The 25214-nt window shown below is 38.0% G+C and overlaps 1 protein-coding gene across 1 annotated transcript in view; it reads left to right on the top strand.

The window, feature by feature from the left end:
• LOC309509533 (NACHT, LRR and PYD domains-containing protein 3-like) overlaps positions 1-25214 on the top strand; it is a 643973-nt gene that overhangs the window by 297646 nt on the left and 321113 nt on the right. Inside the window, exons 13-15 of the mRNA XM_082184301.1 lie at positions 493-666; positions 13274-13444; positions 20269-20439. Coding sequence (XP_082040427.1) covers positions 493-666; positions 13274-13444; positions 20269-20439 — 516 coding nt within the window. The remainder of the gene's footprint in view (positions 1-492; positions 667-13273; positions 13445-20268; positions 20440-25214) is intronic.

Consider the following 25214-nt stretch of genomic DNA (forward strand, 5'->3'; position numbering starts at 1 on the left):
TATATGCTAGACAAAGAGAGTGATTTATCACTGATCCAGTTTTATAAAGTCGTTTTCCTGGCAACAACGGACAAAAAATGTAATATTCATATAGCATGTTTATTGGTTATTCACCTGCAAGGGAGGCCAAGAATTCTAGCCCAAGAATGCAGTCTTACATTTAGAGCAAAGCGTGGAGTTAGTTGGTTTAATTTTATGTTGTATATGTCGTGTCTGTTCAGAATCTTGTTCTTTTGCACACTGAGAGTTTGTTATCCTGAGTCCACACCATGTCCCATTTGTCTTTTATTCACACTTAACTCTCTCCAATTGTAATCTGTGACACCATTACCTCAAGGTTCCTGAGTAATTTTGAGACAATGCCATCCATTGGTGACCAAGTGCAGTGTTTTCTTTACTCCATCTACAAATTGTCTATTTTTTCTCAATTTTCTATTGCTTTTTGTTTTCAGTTCATAGTGTTTACCAAGTATGATTTTCATCTCTCTACAGTTTGAGTGATTGTGGAGTCACAGAGAAAGATTCTGCTGCTCTGACTTCAGTTCTGATATCAAACCCCTCACAACTGAGAGAACTGGATCTGAATAATAGAAAACTGCGAGATCCGGGTGTGAAGCTTCTCTCTGTTGTACTGGATGATCCTGACTGTAAACTGGAGAAACTCCGGTAAGATCATCTACAGTATATCATAGTCAGACATGTTAATGTCTTCTGTAAGACTAAATCAGGGTTCCACAAATCTGGCACTGGAGGGCCGCTGCCTTACTGAGTTTAGCTCAAACCCTGATAAAACTCTCCTTCCTGTAACTCTGAAGACATGGATTAGCTTGTTCAGGCGTCTTTAATTAGGGTTGGAGATAAACTCTGCAGGACAGCGGCACTTCAAAACCGGATTTGAGGAACCCTGGACTAAATGCTCTGATGTAAATTTTAGGGCTACACTGCAGAAAATAAATTTCTTTCTCAGTATTTTTGTCTTCTTTTCTTTTTTGTATTCTTAATTTAAGATAAATTTAGCACAATAACTTAAAATGTTAAGTCTTGTATACTGAAAAATTGCTTATGTATCTTGATTTAAGAATTTTTAGATATTAGATATTCAGACTACGTCTGGATCGGATTCAGAAGTTCAAGTCCAACAACACCCCCAAAGCTTCACAGTCCTATACCTCGTCCTGCGTCGACATTTCATCAAGTAACATTAGGCAGTTTTGATTTTACATATGCGTCTGCTGACATACGTGACCCGTTCTGGCAAAATGAGTCGCAATGAGCAAATGTTCATGACTGAGCTACACCTGTTTGACTTTAATTGTCAAAGTCAATTTTGAGAAAAATCGAGTTAAACGTTTTCTGAAGGTTCCAAAACAAAATCATCTACCAACCATACCTTAAGATCTCTGGTAATAACACCAATTTTTTTATTTTCCCCCATGGTACCACAATTGTTTGATTAACATTAATGAAAAAGACAGCCTATATATTCAGACCTACTGTACTGCATGGGTCTAATATAATGTTACACATCAGATGTTTTTCCCCAACAGTTAACCAAATGTTCACTTAACACATAGCAGATTATGTTTGCTTGAATACTCGCCAAGACAGATATTTTGAAACACTGTAATTCTGTGTAGGTATAAGAGTTTATCGGGATCACGCGCTGTCTGAGGCGTCTTTGAGGCACGCTCCGGATGTGTCAGTCAGTGTGGGTAAAATCATTTTGTTTAAATCAGTATGAGTTTGAAAATCACATTTCATTGGTTCTAGAGGTGGGAATTGGCAAAAATTTGACAATCCGATAGTATTGTGATATTTGGGCCACGATTCGATATTATTGTGATTCTTAACATATTGCGATACAGCAAGTATTGCGTTTCGATTCTGCGATATATTGCGATTCATGTCCCCCATATTATTCAAAGGCATTACAAAAAATTTGGATAATAAGACTGCTCAACTCACTTCAAATGTCACATTAAATCTGTGAACATCTTCTACACATTTACTGAAGTGCAACTTAGGAGGGAAGTGCAAAAACTTTGTCCTTGAACATTCAGGACACAGGACCTTATTACAGAACGTAATTATATGAACGCGTCACCACCGCATTAGCACCAAAAACATGGATATTTTATTTTAGAGAATAATTACACAACCTATTCGATATTCTATAATTCATTAATTAAATAAACTAATCGAATATTCAAAAATCGTGACTCATCCCTGCATGTAATCTCTTGTTTTTTCCCCTCAAATCTTCAGTCACGTCTCAATTTTCTAAGGGGATTATAAACGTTTCTTCCTTGGTTCGCTTTTAATTAGGCCTATTATATTCAGATTCTTTACTGTGGTAAAGTAGAAAAACGTTGTTGGACAGATAGCCTACATTTTTACTTGCACGTCAGATTCATTTTAACACAGTTTTTGCTTGTTATTAGACATGCAAGGCGCGTCAAGTTTATTTGTAAAGCGCGTTTCGCACGCGCGGGTGATTTTTAGTCTCGCTCTCTCTGGAAACGCAATTTAGGTCACAAATAGGTCAAAAATGAAAGTCATATTGACGTCGATGTCAATTTGATGTCAAGATTTTAACCTCTGCTGATGTCATTTTGCCAAACAAAAAGGTGAAATGCATGGCCGTACACTTATTACACGCTTCACTTAAAACGAACCAGATTTACTTTATTTAATTTCCGGTTTAAAGAAATCATATTTTGTATTTTAAAGACACCATGATGGTGGTTAGCGTTTGCTTTAGTTGGGCTCTTGACCCTTGACTTTTTAATATAATAATGTCTCTGGCTGCTATAATTGTGTGTTTATAAAGCACAATTGTTGTAGCAAAAAAAGCCATGAGAAAATGAGATCAGGTGATGTCGGCTGTTTATTGATGATGATGACGATATCATCATGTAATTGCCTGAATCCCTGATCTTATTCTGGGTCTAATGTTTTGATCATATTGGACTTGTGGTTTTAATATTGTTTTATAATAGAAGCCATTTAATTTTACAGCATGAGAGTAATGTTGTTTATCAAATAATGTAAAGGATTTTAAAAGCATTTAAAGCATTAAACTTTTTCCTCTACATTATTACTTAGCCATCAGTGTATGACTCTCAACAATGGTGACAGTCAATGAAATGCTTCATGCTGCAGTGCATGCTGGGTACCACCAATCAAAACTCACCCTTATCTCCCAGCATGCATTGCGGCTTTAACAAATTATGCAGCTGGATTTTTTATAGCTTGTTTTATGCTCAGAGTTGATCTGATTATCTGGATATTTTGTTTGAATGTCACCATTGTTGAGATTCATATGCTGTTTCTTGATGTCTGTGTGCGTCTAAGTAATGCCATAGATGAAAGGTTTTTGTGCACTAAATACTAGTTTTTAAAAACCAAGTATATTATTTGATAAACAACACTGCTAGACATGACTTCTTTTGCCATTAATGATTATGAATAAAACAGTTTTAAAATCACAAGTCCTATATAATCATAGCATTAGACATTGAATAAGATCAGGGATTCAGGCAATTACATGATGATATCGTCGTCATCATCAATAAACAGCCAACATCACCTGATCTCATTTTCTCATGGCTTTTTTTGCTACAACAATTGTGCTTTATAAACACACAATTATAGCAGCCAGAGAAATTTTTATATTAAAGGTCCCATATAATGCAACATTCACTTTTGCATGCTGTTTGGACATAAATGTGTGTTGGCAGTGCGTGTACAGAACCACCCAATAGTGATAAAAATCCACTCACTCCTTTTTTATTAATCCCCATAAATCATCAGCAGTGTCTCCCAACGACCTGTTTTCAGAATGCTGTTTTAGTGACGTCACTACAGCACAGGCCCCGCCCACGAGTGTTGACAGACACTGCCGTTTGAACATAGACCCGCCCTGATCGAGTTCACAGCTGCTGCACTGACGAGAATGTCTCCCAAGCGTTGTAAGTGTTGTGTGGCTGGATGTATTAATCCACATAGCTCTCTCTCTATTTACTCCCGAAATCTGAGGCAGCCGCTGAAGACGAGGTGGAATTATTTAGTTTTTTAAAGAAAATGCTCCCTCAACTCTACTGAAATTTGTTTATGTACTTGCGCACTTCTTATAACTTACTGTGTTTACAGTTCAGATAATTAACCAAATTATGCACAGCTGGAGATTAATCAGTAATCAACTCAATGACAGAGTATAAATTCACAGCAGACCTATCTCTGTTCATTGAAAGTTTGTCAGCATCCCTCCTCCACCCCATCTCCTCACTTCCAGTTCCATCTACACAGAGCCGATCAGCCCTATACGCACACTACGCAAGGTGCGTAGGGCCCCGCAAATTACTCAAGGCCCCGCCTCCCCTCGTGTCAAAGCGCGTCAATCAATGTTTACAATATCGATGAGAAAAGGAAGCGGAACTATCTTTCTGGTCACGAAAAGAGAGAGAAAAAAACACCATGAGAGTTAATTGCAGGAACAGTTATCAGGTAGACTTGTGACTCTCCTCTCAAAGTTTGATGTCAGCAACAGTAGGCTAAAGTTAAGTTGATGTGCGTTGATTTATTATGTTTAATAAACGACAAAGGACAACGGTGTTTGTTTATAAACTGCAGCTCGGAAAAGATAACCGCGTCGCGCGTTAACATGCGATCATATGAACGTGCATGAAATGAAACGCGCACTTTCCAGCAGAAACATCTGTTGTGAGTCAGGACCAGTACAATATGGGCGTGATGGCACTCCTCATTATAGTTTTAAAACAAGACGATGATTATCTAGTCGCTAAGTCAAGGTTTAGTTACAACTCTGCACTAATGCAATATGGAAAGCAATGTATTGACATTGACTATTGATAGGCTCCATTGAATTTAAAATGTTGATTGGCTGGAGATTCTGGTCAATATGGATGCACATCCCTCAGTAAATAATAACCATCAAGAATCAAGAGTATCAAGAATTACTTTTATCATTTAAAAACACAGTGACATGCTATGGCGCCATTTTAGCTTTTATTCATTCACAGGATATGCATTTTTGATATCAATAATTCAATTTGTACTATTTAAAATGTGAATTCTTGATATTGAGAATTAACTTTTTACTAGTAACAATGTCTTCTGATATCAGGAATTACATTTTCACTAGAACTAGTTAAAGGAGGGATTGTAGTGGGAACACTGGGGTGTCAGGTGTGACTGTGTGGCAATGGCAAATACCGTATTTTCCGGACTATAAGTCGCACTTTTTTTCATACCTTGGCTGGTCCTGCGACTTATAGTCAGGTGCGACTTATATATCAACATTACCAAGATTTACTCGTCACAGGATCGCTCACTTGCCGAAATTGGGGGTGACATTACCGTCTACAGCCACGAGAGAGCGCTCTATGCGCTCTAGGCTACAGCTAGTTTTACCCCTGAAAAAAATAAATGAAAACAACTGAAAAACTGTTAAGTGAAATATTAACTTAAAGACAACTAAGAAAGACAGAACGCAAACAAAATGCCCCCAAAAAGAAAATCCTATTCTGCAGATTACAAACTGCAGGTAGTAAAATATGCAGCCGAAAACGGCAATCGAGCAGCAGAAAGAAAGTTTGGAGTGAGTGAGAAACTTGTGAGGGACTGGCGAAAAGCAGAGGTTACTTTAACTGTAATGAAGAAAACAAAGAAAGCTAATCGCGGGCTGAAAGCAAGATGGCCAGAGCTGGAGGAACGAGTCCACAGATGGGTTCTTGAACAACGCGCTGCCGGGAGAGGCTTGTCAACGGTGCAGTTGCGTCTCCACGCCCTGGTAGTTGCCAAGGAGATGAATATAAATGACTTTGCAGGCGGACCTTCTTGGTGTTACCGCTTCATGCAACGCAACCGCCTCTCTATCAGAGCACGGACAACGTTGTGTCAGAAACTGCCAGCAGACTTCCAAGCTAAGGTCGACAGTTTCCGTGAGTTTGTTAAAAAGCAGGTAACTGAACACAACGTGTCACCGGATCATATTATCAACATGGACGAGGTCCCCCTCACATTTGACATCCCCATGGGCCGAAGTGTCGCAGAGAAAGGGCAGAAAAGTGTGAATATAGTGACAACTGGTCATGAGAAATCACATTTCACAGTGGTGCTGGCATGTTGTGGAGATGGATCGAAATTGCCACCGATGGTCATTTTCAAACGGAAAACAATGCCCAAAGACGAATCTCCCCCCACAGTTGTCGTGGCCGTGAATGAGAAAGGGTGGATGAATCAAGAAATGATGAACATTTGGCTTACAAAGTGCTACACTAAGCGTCCTGATGGCTTCTTTAAAACACGCAAAGCTCTGCTTGTGATGGACAGTATGCGAGCGCACATAACGCCACAATTCAAAGATAAAATAAAAGCTTGCAACTCCATTCCTGTCATCATCCCTGGAGGCTTAACCAAAGTACTCCAGCCACTCGACATCTCTGTGAACCGGAGCTTTAAGGCAGTCTTGCGTCGCCTGTGGGAGGAGTGGATGGTGGATGGAGAGCACAGCTTCACGGCAACCGGGAGGATGCGCCATGCAACTTTCCAGCAAGTCCTTGGATGGATCGACACAGCATGGACTTCAGTGACAACCGAAACCATCCTGTCGGGATTCAGAAAGGCAGGAATAACTGGAACTGATGCCGAGTCTGACGACAGCCCCGCAGAAGAGGAGACGGCGCTTCATCTTCCTCCGGAATTGGCGGAGTTGTTCAGAAGCGACACAGAGGATGAAGAATTCAACGGATTCAGTGACGTGGAATGAGATCGCGGGAGCTTGGTGAACTTGCTTTACCGATAACTGTTGGACTCGCTGGCTTGTTATGTTAATTTAGCCTATTCAGCCTCCCGGGTATGTTCTGCTATTGTGTAGCTAACTGTTAATGTGTTACGTTAACATACACCTATTCAGCCTGTTTTTCTGTGTGCTATTGTGTACCGGTAGCTGAATAACTTAGACATTAAGTTATTAAAACAGACAGACATTTGTTTAAATAACTTGTTATTGGTCTTGGATTTTGTTAAATCCATTTCTAAATAAATGCGACTTATAGTCCAGTGCGACTTATGTATGTTTTTTTCCTCGTCATGACGCATTTTTGGACTGATGCGACTTATACTCCGGAGCGACTTATAGTCCGGAAAATACGGTAGTTCATGGGTCACGGGTCAGGTATGAGGGCCCCTAAACAGAATTTTGCTTAGGGCCCCAGGGAGGTCAGGATCGGCTCTGCATCTACACTTACCGACTGGGGGGAGTACTCTGGGTTCGGGCCTAACTCCGAGCTCGGAGCCCTCCCCCCGGACAGCACGCCAAATACGCATAAACTTATTGTACTAATTATATGTAGATGTGAACTCGTGAAACTTTATTAAACTCATCAGTATATGTTTTATCATCATTCGGACCTGGTCCGAAACAGCAGACTTGTAGGCTATTAATAGTGGATACATACAAGCAGATGACAAATACGTTATAACCGTAATACCTGTTCCATCTCTATACAGCACTCTGACTCTGTAGGCATTATTGTCCGACTCCGGGTCGAAATGAACACCGTTACTGAGAGTTTCTGATATTATTATCATCATTCCGTGAGATGAAATTGTCCTGAGACTGAGCGCGAGCTCATGAAGCTCCGCCCCCTGTGTTGTGCAGCAGCAGCTAATTTGCATTTAAAGGGCACACACTAAAACAGCGTGTTTTTCTGAGCCCCAAAAAATGACAATTTAAACATGCTGTAAAAAATGATCTGTTGGGTATTTTGAGCTAAAACTTCACATACACACTCTGGGGACATCAGAGACTTATTTTACATCTTGTCAAAAGGGGCATAATAGGGGACCTTTAAAAAGTCAAGCGTCAAGAGCCCAACTAAAGCAAACGCTAACCACCATCATGGTGACTTTAAAATGCAAAATATGATTTCATTAAACCGGAAATTAAATAAAGTAAATCTGGTTAGTTTTAAGTGAAGCGTGTAATAAGTGTACGGCCATGCATTTCACCTTTTTGTTTGGCAAAATGACATCAGCAGAGGTCAAAATCTTGACATCAAATTGACATCGACACTTTGACGTCAATATGACTTTCATTTTTGACCTATTTCGTGACGTCATTTTGACATCAATGTTGATGTCATATTGATGTTAAATTGACGTCAAGGTGCCCGCTGGGTTGTGGAAGATTAAATTCGCTTTTCATACCTTATACAACAAGTAGCCTAGAAAACATGAAGATATCAGAAAATAGATTGATGGTCTCTGACTCTTTCCTCCTCGTGTCCCACATCCCTCTCAAAGCGCAGAACTGTAGGCTTCATGTGGAATCACGCGTCTTTGTGTGGAAGTAGGACGTTTTTTTTTTTTTTTTTTTTTCGATTTAACTTTATATTATTTAAGTTTCCAATATTTACTGATATTTATTTCAATGCTTTACAGGCTTTGTGTTGCTTCTTTGACGGAATTGCTCAAATTAACACTTTTTTGCTCGAATAAACCATAGACTGTAAAAAATATGGACAAAGCGTCTGTGACGTCACCCATAGACTTTCTGAAGAACGGGTTTGGAGCCGTTTATGGGGGGTATGGGCGGCGCCATCTTGGAAAATCTCGGGAAATCCTAACCCCGCCCACCTTCTGGCCAATCCATATATGGGTAAAAGGACGGGCTTTGTGTGAGACTGGAACGATGTCATTTTCGCGTGAAGAAAGCAAAATAAACAACAATGGATGACATACAGCAGATCTTGTTCTTGCTTCCCAGCGTGTTTGTCACAAGAAGCCAAGCGCCGACATTAGGCGTTTCTCGATAGCAAGTACACAAAGTTCGGATTGCCAAGTTAATTGCCAAGTCCGACTCAGGAGAATGACTCCCGAGGACGCGAGTCCGGTTTATGGGATCAAATTCCCGCCAAATATATAGCGGTCACGTATAAAAAAATAATAAGCGTGAATCAAAAATTTTAAAACACATGTAAAAATATATTGCACAAACTGAAAAAAAAGAATGCAAAATGATCAGAATAGCAAACAACGTGGTCATGGATCAAAATATAATAAGCGTGAATCAAGAAATAACAAGCATGAATAAAAACTTTAAACACATTAAAAGTTATTTTGCAGAAAACTTAAACTTATGGTCATGCTTTCTTAAAAAGTATGTTTTCCTTGGTTTTATTACTGTGTACTTTGTGCTTGCTTGCATTTTCTGCTCATATTTTACTCTTTTGTACGCTTGTGCTGTTTTTCTCTTCGCTCTTCTTTCTATGTTCTGCGCTTGCTTTCCCAAATGTTGCAGTTCGAGTTTCATGTAAATTAGGGCAGGCTTAAGCGTCACCATTGGTCCACTAGTTCTAGATTGACAGCTACTCCTCTAGCCAATCAATCGAAGAGGGGAGTTGACGTCACACCAATGCGACTCGTGGCTACTGATGCTTATGTAGGAGTACAAGCTGTTTTTGTTTGTACAATTTCTTCAATGCCATTATAATATACTAAAATGTTATTTTTCTAATACTTTTATATACTGTTCAATTTCTTATTTGTGCTTTATGTGCATTTATTAAATTAATTATTTTCGCTTGGCATACCAGCGTGATTACGTCACCGCACACTTCAGTGGGTGGTGCGCGCCCGTGATGCACTTCATTCTGAGTAAATATAACAACAAAGAAGCACTGCTGCGCTCTCTTTTATTTCATTTTTCTTTAATCCTTACTCTTTTTCAGGAGTGCTGCACTTACTTATACAGGGGAAGACGGCAGTTCAATTTAACTTTACAAAGACTTTCAAGCAGTAAAGCTATCTGAACTCTGGACATAAATAATTAAATTCATCTTTTTTGAGATACATGAGAATGTTAATGTGCACACTGGTAATTGGTGTTAAACAATATTACTTGGCTCATGATGTCAATATGCTAAGGCTGCTGTAAGTAAAACATCCTGCAGTTATGAAACGCTGATTGTCACACATGTCTTTGTCCTCAGTAAGACGAATCATTTGATGTAAATTTTAGGACTAAAATTAGCTTGTAAAAGTTTCTGTAAACACTGAATCTCAGCACAGAAATCACAGGTGTACACAAATGTCTAATCTCATGATCTGGTACCAGTGTTCATTTAAAAAAAAAATCCCTTAAATTTGATCAATATTTCTTTATATTCAATAATTTTAGTCTGTTTCACTCTGACTACAATGACATTCCTGTTCCCCCATGTTATTCAACAGTGTTTTCCCCAATGATGTTCCTGTATAATAATTCAGTGGTTTTCAACCCTGATCCTGGAGTTTCACCAGCACTGCACAGTTTAGATGTCTCTCTAATCAAACACAGCTGACTCAACTCATCAGCTCGTTAGTAAAGACTCCAAGATCTCAGGTGTGTTTGTCAGACAAGAGAGACATCCAAAATGTGCAGTGATGGGGTTCTCCTGGGTGATTTCTCAGATCTAAGAACGGACTTGTGTTCTTGCGGAGAAAGAATGTACGTGCCCGAATGAATAGTTCAATATTATGTATGATTTTGATGCACAGAAGCAGGAAACGTAAATCATGTGTCTATCTCGTTAATCTAAATCTGGAGCGCCCAAAACTGTTCCTGGAGATCTACCTATCAGCAGAGTTCAGATCCAACACACTAAACCAGCTCATTAAGCTCTTCAGGAGCACTTCAGAATGACAGTGAGTGGTGTTTGTTACAGCAGTGTTTCCCACTGTTTCTGTGTCCTGTTGCATGAAGCCAGTTTCAGTTGCTCCCCTTGTAAATTTGAGATTATTTTGAGCAAACTCTATTTTTTCGGGCTCGAGAAGGTGGATTGGTTTTTAGCGGGTTCGATCACCATGGTAACTTGCGCTGCAGGATGACCTTGAATAAAATGAATGTATTCTGTGTTCGAGATCACAAACCAAAACTGGACCAATCAGCTGTGAGTAAAGTGACATGTATCTGATGCAATAAAGCCACTCCCCCTGTATCTCTCACTCCAAATTAAAGCAGTTTAGAGTGAAAGAATTGTATGTTTATTTTAAATGAATTGTAATTATTTATAATTCATATAGTATATTCATATAATTGAAGAGTTCAGATGCAAAAGCCTCTAAGTGCCATCTGAAATTTTCTTCTAGAATGATCATTTTTATCAAGCTTGTATATTTAAGTTCAGTAATTTCACTTAAATGACAATTAATAGGTAATTTTCAATGCCATTTAAGTGAAATTACTGAACTTAAATATACGAGCTTGATAAAAATGATCATTCTAGAAGAAATTTTTTTTTTTGCTTTTGCATCTGAACTCTTAAATTATTCTCTTAATTTAAAATTAACCCTAAAAGGGGCGCTGTATCCTGAGATAAGCAGGGAAAGTGTTGGTTTAATTTCTCAGTTTTCATGTTGAAAGGGTGTTTGTTGTGAATATTTAGATCTGGTGACTTCATTCATACATTCTCTGTTTAGCTCATTGGCAGCATTTAAAAACAACATGACCTGTAGTGGGAAATCTACTCGCCTTCAGTGATACATTTCACATATTTACAATATTTGAGGAGACTTGCATGTTTGAAGAGTTGTTGTTAAGTGTTAGCTTATTATGTTTATGTTGAAATTTTATGGATTTAATTTTTCCATTTTCCATAATCTGCCTGTAAATGTTTGTATCTCCCAGGATACGTTTCCCCTTTGGGAATTTAAATTAATTGGAAAAAAAGAATGCTTGTTTGGCAATGCGTGTTACAACATTTTAATACGAATTTTAAAACATTTATTCTCTCATAACTTTAACTAAACATTCTTTGTAAAATTCGGTTGAACAATAAGTAAATGCCTATTTATGAATATATTAGCCTACTGTATCAAATTTAAAATGCAAATTTCTAGGGCCTATAAATTATCAATATGACCAACACTTTGCTGAGAAACATCGTGTACACAATCTTCTTCATACCTTCTGTCCTCTGATTAATTGTTTTTATATATATATATATATATATATATATATATATATATATAATTTTTTTTTTTTTTTTTTTTTTCAAGTAAGGTCCCTTTGCTCAGAAAATCTTTAATTATTTTTATAAAGTAAATGTAAGAAACATTTACTAGACTGAAGCAACTGGGGTTTGATTATTAATACATTTAATTTTTTATGTTAAAAATTGCATATATGATCCATAAAAGCTGTTTGTGTGTGTGTGTGTGTGTGTGTGCGTGTGTGTGTGTGTGTGTGTGTGTGTGTGTGTGTGTGTGTGTGTGTGTGTAATATGATACTCAACAAAAAAACGATACAAACTTGTATATGCATGTATGTGTGTGTTTTTTTTAGTTTTTTTTGTTGAGTATCATATTTATACATCGCTTTTATGGCTCATATGCAATTCAGTGCAAATCAATGATAATTAAGAGATGGAAAATGTTCCCCAAAAGCCTGTTGCGTCATATTTGACGTTTATATTAGCATGAAAAAATGTCAGAAGAATTACATTTTTAACATTAACAAATGGTGAATGAATATCAATAAACCCAGTTGCTTCAGTCCAGTAAATGTTTCTTACATTAATTTATAATAATCATGAATTATTAATAAATCATTTCTCAGCAAAAAATACTTTATTTGATTTTTTTTTATTTTTTTATTTTTTTTATAAACTATCAATCAGAGGACAGAAGGCATGAAGTAGATTGTGTGCAAGAGCAAAACAGAGAGGCAGAAGGTAGCATTAGGAAGACAGAAACAATCACTGCATATCCAGTAAAACCTCATGGTATGTTCACTGTCAGCAACAGTGTTGTCATAATTATCAGTTTAGGTTTGACCATATTGGTTTTCACTTTATTTTAATGGTCCCTTGAACACATTCTGTTGACTATCAGTACAGTTGCACATGTCTACTAACTCCCATTGGAGTGTTAATAGATTTATTAGTAGACTGGTAGGGTTAGGGTTAGAATAAGTTGGCATGTAGTTACAAAGTTACTTATAGTCAGTAGTTAACCTACCATACTCTTGTGTGCTTTCATCTTCACGATGAGTCTGTCACAGAGAAGAGGTGTAGTTGTGTTTGAGCTCATTTAGAACGGTTGGATTTATGAAGAACATGTGTTGAAAGCTCTTTGTTTTTCTTTATTTTTTTATGACTGATAAATCTCCAATTGAAATTTAGACATATTTAATAGTCTGTGTAGAATTGTGGCTTGTACGTGTTGATCTGAACTGAGAGAGTGAAGAGTGTGTCATTGTTCTCTACAGGTTGAGTGATTGTGGAGTCACAGATGAAGGTTGTTCTGCTCTGGCTTCAGCTCTGAGATCAAACCCCTCACACCTGAGACATCTGAATCTGTCTGGGAATAAACTAGGAGATTCAGTTCATCTGCTCTCTGCTGTACTGGAGGATCCTCACTGTAAACTGGAGATACTGTGGTAAGACGAACTCTCTGATAAACACATATTTTGTCCTTGGTAAATATATTCTTTATTAGTAATGTAATAGTTTTTAACTTTTTTACTCAATGATCACCAACTTTGCTTGTTAAACTCTAGCTTGTTTTCGGGTCTGAAGAAGGAGTCCAACCAAACAATTACACATCCACACAACACAGATGAGAGACAATTGAATAAATTGTATTGAGAGCTCATTTTCTGTACAATTATAGTTTGACCAGGAAAACCAAAACCAGTATTTTATGTGTGATTCATAGACACTCAGTTAAACAATAAATTACAAGTGATACTTACTTCAGTCCAAATGCACATTAAATAAATATTCAGTTAAATCAGTGAACATCACAGGTGAGCCAATGCTTGATTAAACATGCTAATCCTAAAACATAAATGTTCTCCCCAGTGTATACAGTACTGTGCAAAAGTCTTAGGCATGTTAATAGACTTCCATAGGAATCGAAGAATGCGGAAGTAACGTCAAAGTTTTGTATTGCAGTAAATATCATTACAATAAGGCAAAACAAGACTATAATAAATGTCCTAAAGAACAGAGCACAACATAAAAAAAGGAAAAAGAAATAGAAAAAAATTATAATATCAGGGACAAAAAGGTTTCTAATAATTAACATTTCTTTAATAAATTGATTAATCTTCCACTTTTCAATGTTGACATTCTCTGATCCTCTTCGGTTTAAAAATGACCGAACACATTTTTAATTTAATTGTTTTGCTTCATCGGAATGGGATGACACTTGGTGACGATTGTTGTATTAGCTTTGTGAACACACACAAAATAATCATAGACATGATTCGGATATGGTAAAGGGTCGTAAAAAAAAAAAAAATGTCACACTTGGTTCCTTCAAAAATGACTGACAGGAAATGAATGGGAAATACGAAAACTCAGAGAAACTTTTGGTGGTACAAACTACAAATCAGCCGCTGTGCAGAAAAAAAGTGCACAGCAATGAAGGAGTGACACTCTAACACATCAAGAGTGCAAATAAGACCCCCCCCCTCCCACACACCCACAAACACACACACACACACACACACACACACACAGAGAGAGAGAGAAATTAACTGGTAAGACTGCAACAGTAAATTTTGAGAATATGCGTAATAAAATCAATAAATGAAGAAAATACAAAAAAGACTCTCTCGCTCGCACGCACACACACACACGCACACACACACACACACACACACACTAATATTAATTGTTTGGTCTTATTTTAGCCTAATAGGTGTTCCTGATATCTGCTGCATATGCAACAATACATAAATTACAGTTTGTATGTACATGGTTAAAATAATATTTATTATTATAATTCAATTTTTATTCCTGTTTTTTAACCTACAGTTTGATAATGATTGTTTGCTGTTATGTTATTTTATTGTTTTTGCTGTTAGATCATAATTGCTGTTCCCTTCTGAAGTTTTATTACCATTTATAGAATTAAACTGAATAAAATACCAATTAATTGCAAAATGTCTGTATAAAGTGTTTTGAATTATCACTATCCATCCCTTATTTTGTTAGATTTTTTGAATTATCAAATACTGATTAACAAAAATGCTTGCATTGTGTTCCTTTTCTAACCAAACGTTATTGTTTACATTTACATTTACATTTAGTCATTTAGCAGACGCCTTTCTCCAAAGCGACTTACAAATTAGGACAAAATTCAGCGAGTCATCATAAAGAGGCAAAAGCAACAACAACGCAAGAAGTGCTCAAAATACGAAGTTCAGGTATTATTCAGAGTAGCATAAGCCTGATAAGTGATGTTTCAAAGGGAAAGGAAAACTTTTTTTTTTTTTTTTTTCTTCTATAAGGTTAAGTGCTCACGGAAGAGATTGGTTTTCAGCTGTCTTTTGAATGTTGTCAGGGATTCTGCATTCCGGATGAGGGTGGGGAGAGTGTTCCACCAGCATGGAACTGTGAATGAGAATGTTCTGGAAAGTGATTTTGTGGCTTTCTGTCATGGAACCACGAGACGTCGCTCGTTGACCGATCGTAGGTGTCTGGTAGGGATGTAGACTCGTAGGAGTGAGTGAAAGTAGGAGGGAGCTGAGCCTGTGATAGTTCTGTAAGCAAGCGTCAGTGCCTTGAACTTGATGCGAGCAGCGAGAGGTAGCCAGTGCAGAGAGATGAACAGAGGAGTGACGTGGGCCCTCTTGGGCTCGTTGAAGACAAGACGAGCTGCAGCATTCTGGATCATCTGTAGGGGTTTGGTCGCACATGCTGGGAGTCCAGCCAGAAGGGCATTGCAGTAGTCAAGCCTAGAGATGACCAGGGCCTGGACGATGAGTTGTGTTGCATGCTCAGTTAGGAAAGGCCTGATTTTCCTGATGTTGTGCAGTGCAAACCTGCATGATCAAGCTGTCTTTGAAATGTGATCTGTGAAGGTCAGCTGGTCATCAAACGTTACTCCAAGATTTCTGACCGATCTTGATGGGGTGATTAATGATGACTCTAGCTGGATGGTGAAGTCGTGCTGTAGAGATGGATTGGCAGGGAGGACGAGAAGCTCAGTCTTTGCCAGGTTGAGCTGCAGGTGATGTTCCTTCATCCATGTGGAGATGTCCGCCAGACAGCTTGAGACCCGTGCAGCTACTGTGGGATCATCTGGTTGAAAGGAGAGGAAGAGCTGCGTGTCATCAGCATAGCAGTGGTAGGAAAAACCGTGTGCCTGTATGATGTGTCCCAGTGATGTGGTGTAGATGGAGAAGAGGAGGGGACCAAGAACTGAACCCTGGGGAACCCCTGTGGTCAGCTGATGTGCTCTGGATACCTCACCTCTCCATGCGACCTTGAAGGACCTACCTGTGAGATAGGACTCAAACCAGTGGAGTGAAGTTCCTGTGATGCCCAGTGATGAGAGGGTGGACAGAAGGATCTGATGATTCACCGTGTCGAAGGCAGCAGACAGATCCAGGAGAATGAGGACTGAAGATTTGGAAGCAGCTTTTGCGATCCGTAGGGCTTCTGTGACTGACAGTAATGCAGTCTCAGTTGAATGTCCTTTCTTGAAGCCAGATTGGTTGACATCCAGCTGGTTGTTTAGAGACAAGAAGGATGTTAGTTGGTTGAAGACAGCTCTTTCAAGTGTCTTCGCAATGAATGGTAGGAGAGAGATAGGTCTGTAATTCTCTACAAATGATGTGTTTAGCGTTGGTTTTTTGAGCAGTGGAGTAACCCGAGCCTGCTTGAATGCTGTAGGGAAGGTGCCAGTATGGAGGGATGAGTTGATGATGTGTGTGAGTGATGGTAGAAGTGTGGGAGAGATGGCTTGTAGAAGGTGTGAGGGGATGGGGTCAAGCGGGCAGGTGGTAGGGTGACTGGAGAGGAGAAGTGTAGATACTTCTTCCTCGGTTAGCGAAGAAAAGGAGGACAGAGGGGTATTGGCTGTGGAAGCGGTCGGTCTGGGTTCCTGTGTGTGTGGAGCTGAGAACTGACTGCTGATAGCTGTTGTTTTCTTGGTGAAGAAGTGCGCAAAATCGTCAGCAGTTAAGGAGGAGGCGGGTGGTGGTGGAGGTGGACAGAGGAGAGAGTTGAATGTCTTGAAGAGTAATCGTGTGTTGGAGGAGCTGTTGATCTTGTTGTGGAAGTATGAAGATTTTGCAGCATGAACATCAACAGAAAAGGAGGAGAGGAGAGATTGATACATACTCAGGTCAGATGCGTCTTTTGATTTGTGCCATTTCCTCTCCGCTGCCCTGAGTTCGGGCCGGTGTTCCCGAAGAACCTCAGATAACCAGGGGTTAGAGGGAGTAGCGCGTGCTGGCCTGGAGGAGAGAGGGCAGATAATGTCTAGAGAAGAGATTAGAGTGGAGCATAAGGTGTCCGTTGCGGTATTCACATCCAGAGATGAGAATTGTGAGGGTGGGGGAAGAGAGGATGACACGGCAGAGGAAAGATGGGAGGGGGAAAGTGAGCGCAGATTATTTGATTGTAATCATAATGCAAAACCTGATACTTATGTAACAAAAATATCTAAACCTTGACAAAACGTAGTCTTTTAGAATGTCTAAATATATATCTAAATACATTTTAAAAAACTAATAAAATGGAGAAATCATGTCTAAAAAAACAATGGGAATCAAAAAGCCTCTCTATGTATTTATATAGGGAGCAACAGTACAGCCTACAGGCGGTTACACGACATTACACAAGTTTTTACTTTTTAACGCCACTGGATGACGCTTTTCTCACTTCAAAAAATGGATTTTAAAGGCCTGCACTAATGTGACATGTTGCATTTATTGAAAAATAATAATAATAAAAATAAAAATATGAATTCTAATGGAACAAAATGCTCATAATTTTTTTTTGTAGTACCATAGTACCATAGAAACCTTTCTAAATTCGAAATAATAATAAAAAAATATTATTGAACAAAAATATATTACATTGGTTTTCCTGAAAAAAAAAAAAATGCAAAAAAAAAAAAGACATTTTAAGGCTTCGAATGAGCCAAGTGTGACCCCTAAACGAAGAGGACCAGAGGGATTTACAGTAAATCCAAAATTCTTTTTAAAATACAGAAAACAATGCACTGAAAAAGTGTGTTGGATTTAAATGATTGAATCATGCACATCAGTTCCACATGAACCAATTAAGTTCAACAAAGATAATTTGTTCACATAATGTCAACATCGTGGAATCAAGTCATTTCCAAGTAACCCAATGAAGAAGTTTTAAAGTCATTTTAATATGGTTCCCTAACTGGATTAATTAATTCAATTTCTTATATTTGTGTCACATGACTGAGTTATAAGATTGCAGGGTTCTCAAGTTTTATCAAAAGCTTGGAGTGAGATCACATGCGGTTAGGGGAGGAGCCCTAATGGAGGCCCGCCCCCGCCTGTCCCCGCCCCCCAATTTTACCCATTGTTCATAATTAACCAGCACAAATTGAAATTATAACAATTGGTAAATCTGATAAATGACAGAGCAATTCATCACATCAAATATACTATTTAATGTTATATTTCAAATTACAAATATACAAAAATATAACAAATTGCCCCCCGTGAGAAAATTTTGTGCATTTTAATGTTAAATCCATCAATCTGGTGCACTTTGAGAGTTCAAAATTAAAAGCTCCAAACTATATTCAGTGTGCAAATTAAACAAAGAAAAATTTAAACCTCTTTTAGTTACAGTGTCTATTTACATTACACCTACTACATAATAATAGTTATAATATTAATCCTATGACCGTAATAGCCATATTTTGTAAAAACAAATGCACTAAAAAATAAAGGAAACTTTCATAATTAGATTTGTACCTATTTCTATACTTGAAAGAGATAAGCACATGATCTTTTATTTTGACGCAAACTGCATCAAGCTTTTATTTTGGCGGAAAACATGGTTTACAAACGCCTCTCATTAAATTTCTAGTGAATTGCGGTAATCGTCAAATATGCAGATATGGAAATAATCTGTAACTGGGTTATGGGTTCCTACACTCATGACATGGCCTAAGTGTTTTGAAAGTAGTTATGCTTACCGCGGATTACTCATCTCTCTCCTGATCCTCCTCACTATCATCATCATCACAGGAGCTGATGAAGGGCAGAAAACATACTGTATATTTTGACACAGTTTACAGTGTCTGCTTTAAGGGCCAGTTTCTATTGTTTCACGCTATTTCTCTGCACATTCCTTGCGTTTCTTCTCCATCTCGCAGACTATTTTGACAGATACACACTGACACTGCTGCACGCTCGCTCACTCGTTTAAAGTTGTGATTGGGCCAGCCCAGTGTCAATCAAGAAAAGAACCAATGGGCCGCTGATCTACATGTTTCATGGGCTGGTCTGTCAGAAAAAAAAACCTACTTTTTTTGACCAATGCATTACACCAGCACAAACCCAGCGCGTTCGCGCGATGTTGTTGGTTACCTAGTAACGAACGTACGGCGCGTGTGCGTGCGCCTCGTACACAACGTTATAAAGCTTGCAGGACAACTTGGTTGGCATTGCCTTTTCAGCGTGAGAAATACATGGTGTGGCGTGTGAGCGTGTGAACTGGTTGAATTGCGTGTGTCTCACGGCCAATGCGTGAGACTTGAGAACCCTGAGATTGTATTAGATTGCTACGAAACTATTAATTAGCAATAGCATATATTAGCATGCTAAATGCTAAGCATGAAATCTAATTGTAATATACTGTAAGTAATAAACATATTAGAAAAAAATATTCTTTTAAATGGCCATTAATGGATCATTATTGGACAAATATTTAGAAACAAAAATATCTTCAAAATATTAAATTAATATTATTGAACTAAAATATAGTACATTTAATTGATAAAGTTACACTTCAGGTGTTATTAATGTTATCTCTTTATCACTCCATAGTTACAGCACTGCATGGCATTTGTCCCTCAGTTTCTCCTGAAGTTCATGGAGAACCGGCATCCTTTATAAAGCAGTGTAGGATATAGAGGCATTGCTTGTCACTACATTCAAATCACATCACACATTGCAATCTTTAATAAAATGGTCATTTTACACACTGTTTACACAGCGTCATTGTTCTCTACAGGTTGAAATATTGTGGAGTCACAGATGAAGGTTGTTTGAGGAAGATCTTGCATTCGTTTGAGAGTGCTTATATTTAAATTTGACTTTGTGATGTTTTTTACCCATGTTTTAATTTTTTAACAAAAAATGATTTGTGATCAAGCATTAATTGACGGACCCCCTGCAGTACGGCTGCGGACCCTTGTGTTAAACTGATCTGATCTGAACTGAGAGAGTGAAGAGTGTGTCATTGTTCTCTACAGGTTGTGGGATTGTGGAGTCACAGATGAAGGTTGTTCTGCTCTGGCTTCAGCTCTGAGATCAAACCCCTCACACCTGAGAGATCTGGATCTGTCTGAGAATAAACTAGGAGATTCAGTTCATCTGCTCTCTGCTGTACTGGAGGATCCTCACTGTAAACTGGACACACTGTGGTAAGATCATATATGACTCACACATGAAACACAATGTAAAGTCTCCTATATTTGAAATGTTCAGCCTTTTTCTGCTGCTGTGTTATTGAGCTTATTGAACTGTAAGTGATTTGTAAGCTCACGCTAAATCGGCCCAAAGTCCGGCATCCGACCAGCGCGGAAGGTCTTAACGTGTTACTGTCCTTTTCTCGAGGCAAAGTATTTTTTGATTAAATGCAATACATCTGAATATGTATTCTCTGGTTATTTCATCTGACTCCATGAATGAAAAGGTTTTAATGATATCTGTGGATCATTAATTGTGAGCGAATGTTTGACTATTCCTTTTAACTCTTTAATGCAAATAATGCCAAAGTCAGTTAGAATAATCAAATGTAACAATTTATTATGTCAGGTAAATGTATCATGCCAATTTCTTAATCAATTCAAATATAATCGATACAAAACATCAAATACTCTGGAAAATGAGAAGAGATGCAAACCCAACAATAAGAAATACATGAGGCTGAAGATCTCTCTCTCTCTCTCTCTCTCTCTCTCTCTCTCTCTCTCTCTCTCTCTCTCTCTCTCTCTCTCTCTCTCTCTCTCTCTCTCTCTCAGCCTCACGGGCGAATCTGAGGTACAGAAAAAGGCCTCGAATTCCCTGCTGCATTTCATTAAATAGCCAGGACCTCTTTCACTTGGAAATATCTTTTAACAATGGAAATTTGCATTCAGAGGTTACACCTTTGGGTGTAGGGAGACCATTTGTCTAGAGGCCAACCCCTCCTAGTGTGCTAGTTATCCATAAACTCTCAAAAACCTTATTACCTTTTGTTTTACTTATTTGGAAACAAGACATTTGTACCAGTCGCACTGTGACATTTTAAATGATACCAAACATGAAAAATACTCTGTGATAATCATTCACATTAAACTATACATTTTCTTGGGTGATTTACATGTGGTCTCAGCATGTGAGAGGGGGAGTGAGGAAGAGGAGGAGAGATGTGTTCTGAGGTGTGACTTTGCCTCACAAATGCTGAGTTCAAATGGTAATTTCCAGAGAGGTCCTTTGTCCTCTCAGGGTCTGGGTGCTCCCCAAACAGACTGTCCGGCATTTCCTAATTTATCAATTCTTACAGACTGAACACATGAGCTGCTCTTCAGGAACATGATTCTGCAGGACTGAGTCACTGAAATACACACTGTCACATCACAATCAACACTTCAGTCTCTTGATTTTAAACCGACTCGATCTCAACACATTCAGAACTGAGAAATGAAGAACATGCTGGATTTATTCTTGCAGTTCATCACGTTCATCTTTCTGCAGGGACTGTTTTTAAAATATTGTTTACACGATTAAAACAAATCATTACTCCATACGTACTGTATTAGTACAGATCTAAAGACTAGATGTTTAATAATCATGTTTTGAGCTCTGTGACATTTTAGATCTCAGTCCAATGATCCATCAAAACATTTTATTTGTGCTTTAAGTTTGTATTTTCTCTTTAATAATGGATTCACTGCTAAACTGATCTGAACTGAGAGAGTGAAGAGTGTGTCATTGTTCTCTACAGGTTGAGTGATTGTGGAGTCACAGATGAAGGTTGTTCTGCTCTGGCTTCAGCTCTGAGATCAAACCCCTCACACCTGAGATATCTGGATCTGACTGGGAATAAACTAGGAGAATCAGCCGTGAAGCTTCTCTCTGATCTGAAGAATGATCCACATTATAAACTGGAGAACCTATTTTGTAAGTAGATTATTTACTACAGATTACAAAATACAGTAATTTGTAACATATTTCGTTAGATTACACGAGCTTTGTAACCTAATCTAAATAATTTAGAATACTTTGGAATATTAATAAGGTTTGTAACACAAAGGGTCCACCAAACATAGGACTTGGTTTTCCCTGCATATTATTTTAATGACATCAGTTTTACACAGTATTTCTTGAAGAAAAATATTTTTAGTTTTTAGTAAACATTTAGTTTAATATTTTAGTAAAATATTTGTTATATATATATATATATATATATATATATATTATTTTTATTTTTTTACTGATGCAACACAATGCAATAAAAGCTGGGGTGTGTAAACTTTTTAAATTGCATGAACAGGATAAATTGTAATTATTTCGTCTTCTGTGAAACCGGGAAGTATTCGCTTCTGAAGGGCAGTACTGGATGAAGAAAAAAGATGATCTTTGAACAAAATGTACACATCATCATAATCCTGTTTAAAGTTTACACCCCCTGCTCTTAATGCATCGTTTCCTCCTTAAGCATCAGTAAATGTTTTTACCTTTTGTAATAGTTGTGTATGAGTCACTCAATTGTCCTTAATGTAAAAATATGGATCTCAAAATCATACAGTCATTGTTGGAAAGGTGTCAAATATGCAGAAGATTCTGGAAAACCTAAAAATGTGCAAAACCTGGAGGATTTTTCTGGAGAACAGCGAGTTTAACTGCTCAGTTATTTAGATCCTGTAATAAACATTATTTGTTCTCATTATTCTGAGAACACACACAGTCTCTATGGAATATGGACTACATATGCCGTATTATCATTTAATCAGTTAGTACATAGATGTTGTCCGACAGGAGGTCCGCTCTGACTCTCGGCTGCAGGACATTGTCACAGAAGAATCTAGATCACTCCCAGAAAAGATTACAATTAATTGAGAGAGTAGTTTCTGTTCATCACATCATTCATATAATGCGAATAATCGACTGAACCTTTCGTTTCCACGACAGTAAGTGGGAAGTGGTCCTGACACGATGATCTGTTCACAATGGTCTTGATCAGGATCTTCTTCATCTTGTCGTTCTCCCGCGTGCAGAACAACAGCTCTGATGTTCTCCTCACCTTTATATCTCTGGCTGTAATATTAATGTACTCTGTATGTATCTCTCCCTGTGTTTGTTCTGAAATGAATCTACTGATGTGATGTGACCGCAGTAATGTCTCATACTCCATATGTGACTCTGTGTGTTTAATTGTAGTTTAAGGATCAGCTGATGGTGAATAAGGAGCCGCTACAGAGACCGAAGACACAGAGACTGAAGACACAGAGACCGAAGACGCAGAGACCGAAGATTCATTTTATGACATTGATTAGATATTGCACGGCTTGATTACAATGTTGATGATGTAACTTCCAATATTCAATGACAATTAGATTATTTTAATCAACCAGATATAGACGGTGTATATTAGTAATTTATTATTTAGGAAAAGGTGACAGAGTTTAGAGAGTTTATAGATTTACAAGAATGTGATTACAGAAGAGTAATAGAAGTATTTTAAATGAATATGTTACCGGCAAATAGTGACGAAGATGATTTCATCAAACATTCATTTCTGGGTTTTTTCTTTTTCTTTTGTTTTTTAAATATCATGACCTATTAAATTTTATCCTTAAATCTCAGTTTTCCCTCATGTCTCAGTTTATCAGTAATTGCTACCAAGGCAATTCGAAATGTTATTTTTAAAGGGATACTTCACCGATTATCATTAAGCTTTGTCTCAGTAGAAACCCGGTAGTATTTTCGAGTGCCCGTGCTTCCCTCCCTCATGTCCCCCTGAGACGAGAGATTTCTGTTTTGTGTGTCTGGAAAAAAAACTCAGATGATGCAAAAATCATCATTTCGCGTCATCGGAGGATTTTTCGGCGAGAGACTCCAGCCAGTAGGAGGAGCTCGTTCCGCATGTTTTCAACCCGTCCATAGGGGGATCTCACCATAAAACGGCGTCTTTTCAGTTTCGAGTCGACTAGTAGCCTAGTTGTATAATTTCTTCCGATACTGCCCTCTGTAACCGGTAGGCGTGGCTCGGGAGTGGCCTCGTAGGGCAGCGAAGCAAGTGCATTCTGGGAGTTGTTGTCTTTCATCTATGAGCCAAAATACATTTTCTGGCTTTTCTCAGTCTAGAAGGCACCAACTTCTAAAATAATTTCACATTTCTACTACATAAATGACCCAATTTAAATACACATTCATCTTTCCAGCAGTGAAATTATATTTTAATGAGCTAAACGGTCTAGTCTGCTCAGAGGGAGTCGAGGGAGTATCTCAGGACTTTTGACCCTCATAGGAAAAAGAAAACTGAAAATGTTTGTCACTTAATGACTTAAAGCTCATTCAAAGTCTGATATCATTTAGATTTTATATGTGGAAACCTTCAATGCAGTCAATCAGGTCATACAACAAGGTTGCCATTTTTAGCACAGGCCTATAAGAAGTGTTAATGTTCAGACTCAACATATCATTTTAAAATGATTAAACAATATCGATCTTAGGCAATAGATGCCATATTTCCACGATTGAAAAAATGGCTGAGAGACAGACATACAGTCCATTCTATGGGATTTAGAAACTATCCAAAGTCCAACAACAATGAGGTCATGAGGTCTGTGTGATGTTCTCTGCAGTAACTCTGAGCTTCAGTCCAGTTATTGTACTGGGAAACAAACACATAACTTGCACTAGCATTCATTCTTCCTGTAAAAAAATATTGTTGTAATTACTTGAAAAGCCCAACAGCAGTTCTCACCATTAGTGGTTGAGACTGGTTGGTTATTTCAGAATGATTAACCTTGGTCTATATATAACATTGTCCTATAATGAAATTGCTCCGCCACCGTCATAGATAAATGGTAATTCACTATACCAGAGTAGCATAAGCCCGATAAGCGAGGATTTAAAGGAAAAGGAAAGAATTTTTTTTTTTTTTTATGAGGTTAAGATCTCACAGAAGAGAAGAGTTTTCAGCTCTTTT

This window comes from Leuciscus leuciscus (genome assembly GCF_965113295.1).
Source record: "Leuciscus leuciscus genome assembly, chromosome: 11".
NCBI lineage: Eukaryota > Metazoa > Chordata > Actinopteri > Cypriniformes > Leuciscidae > Leuciscus > Leuciscus leuciscus.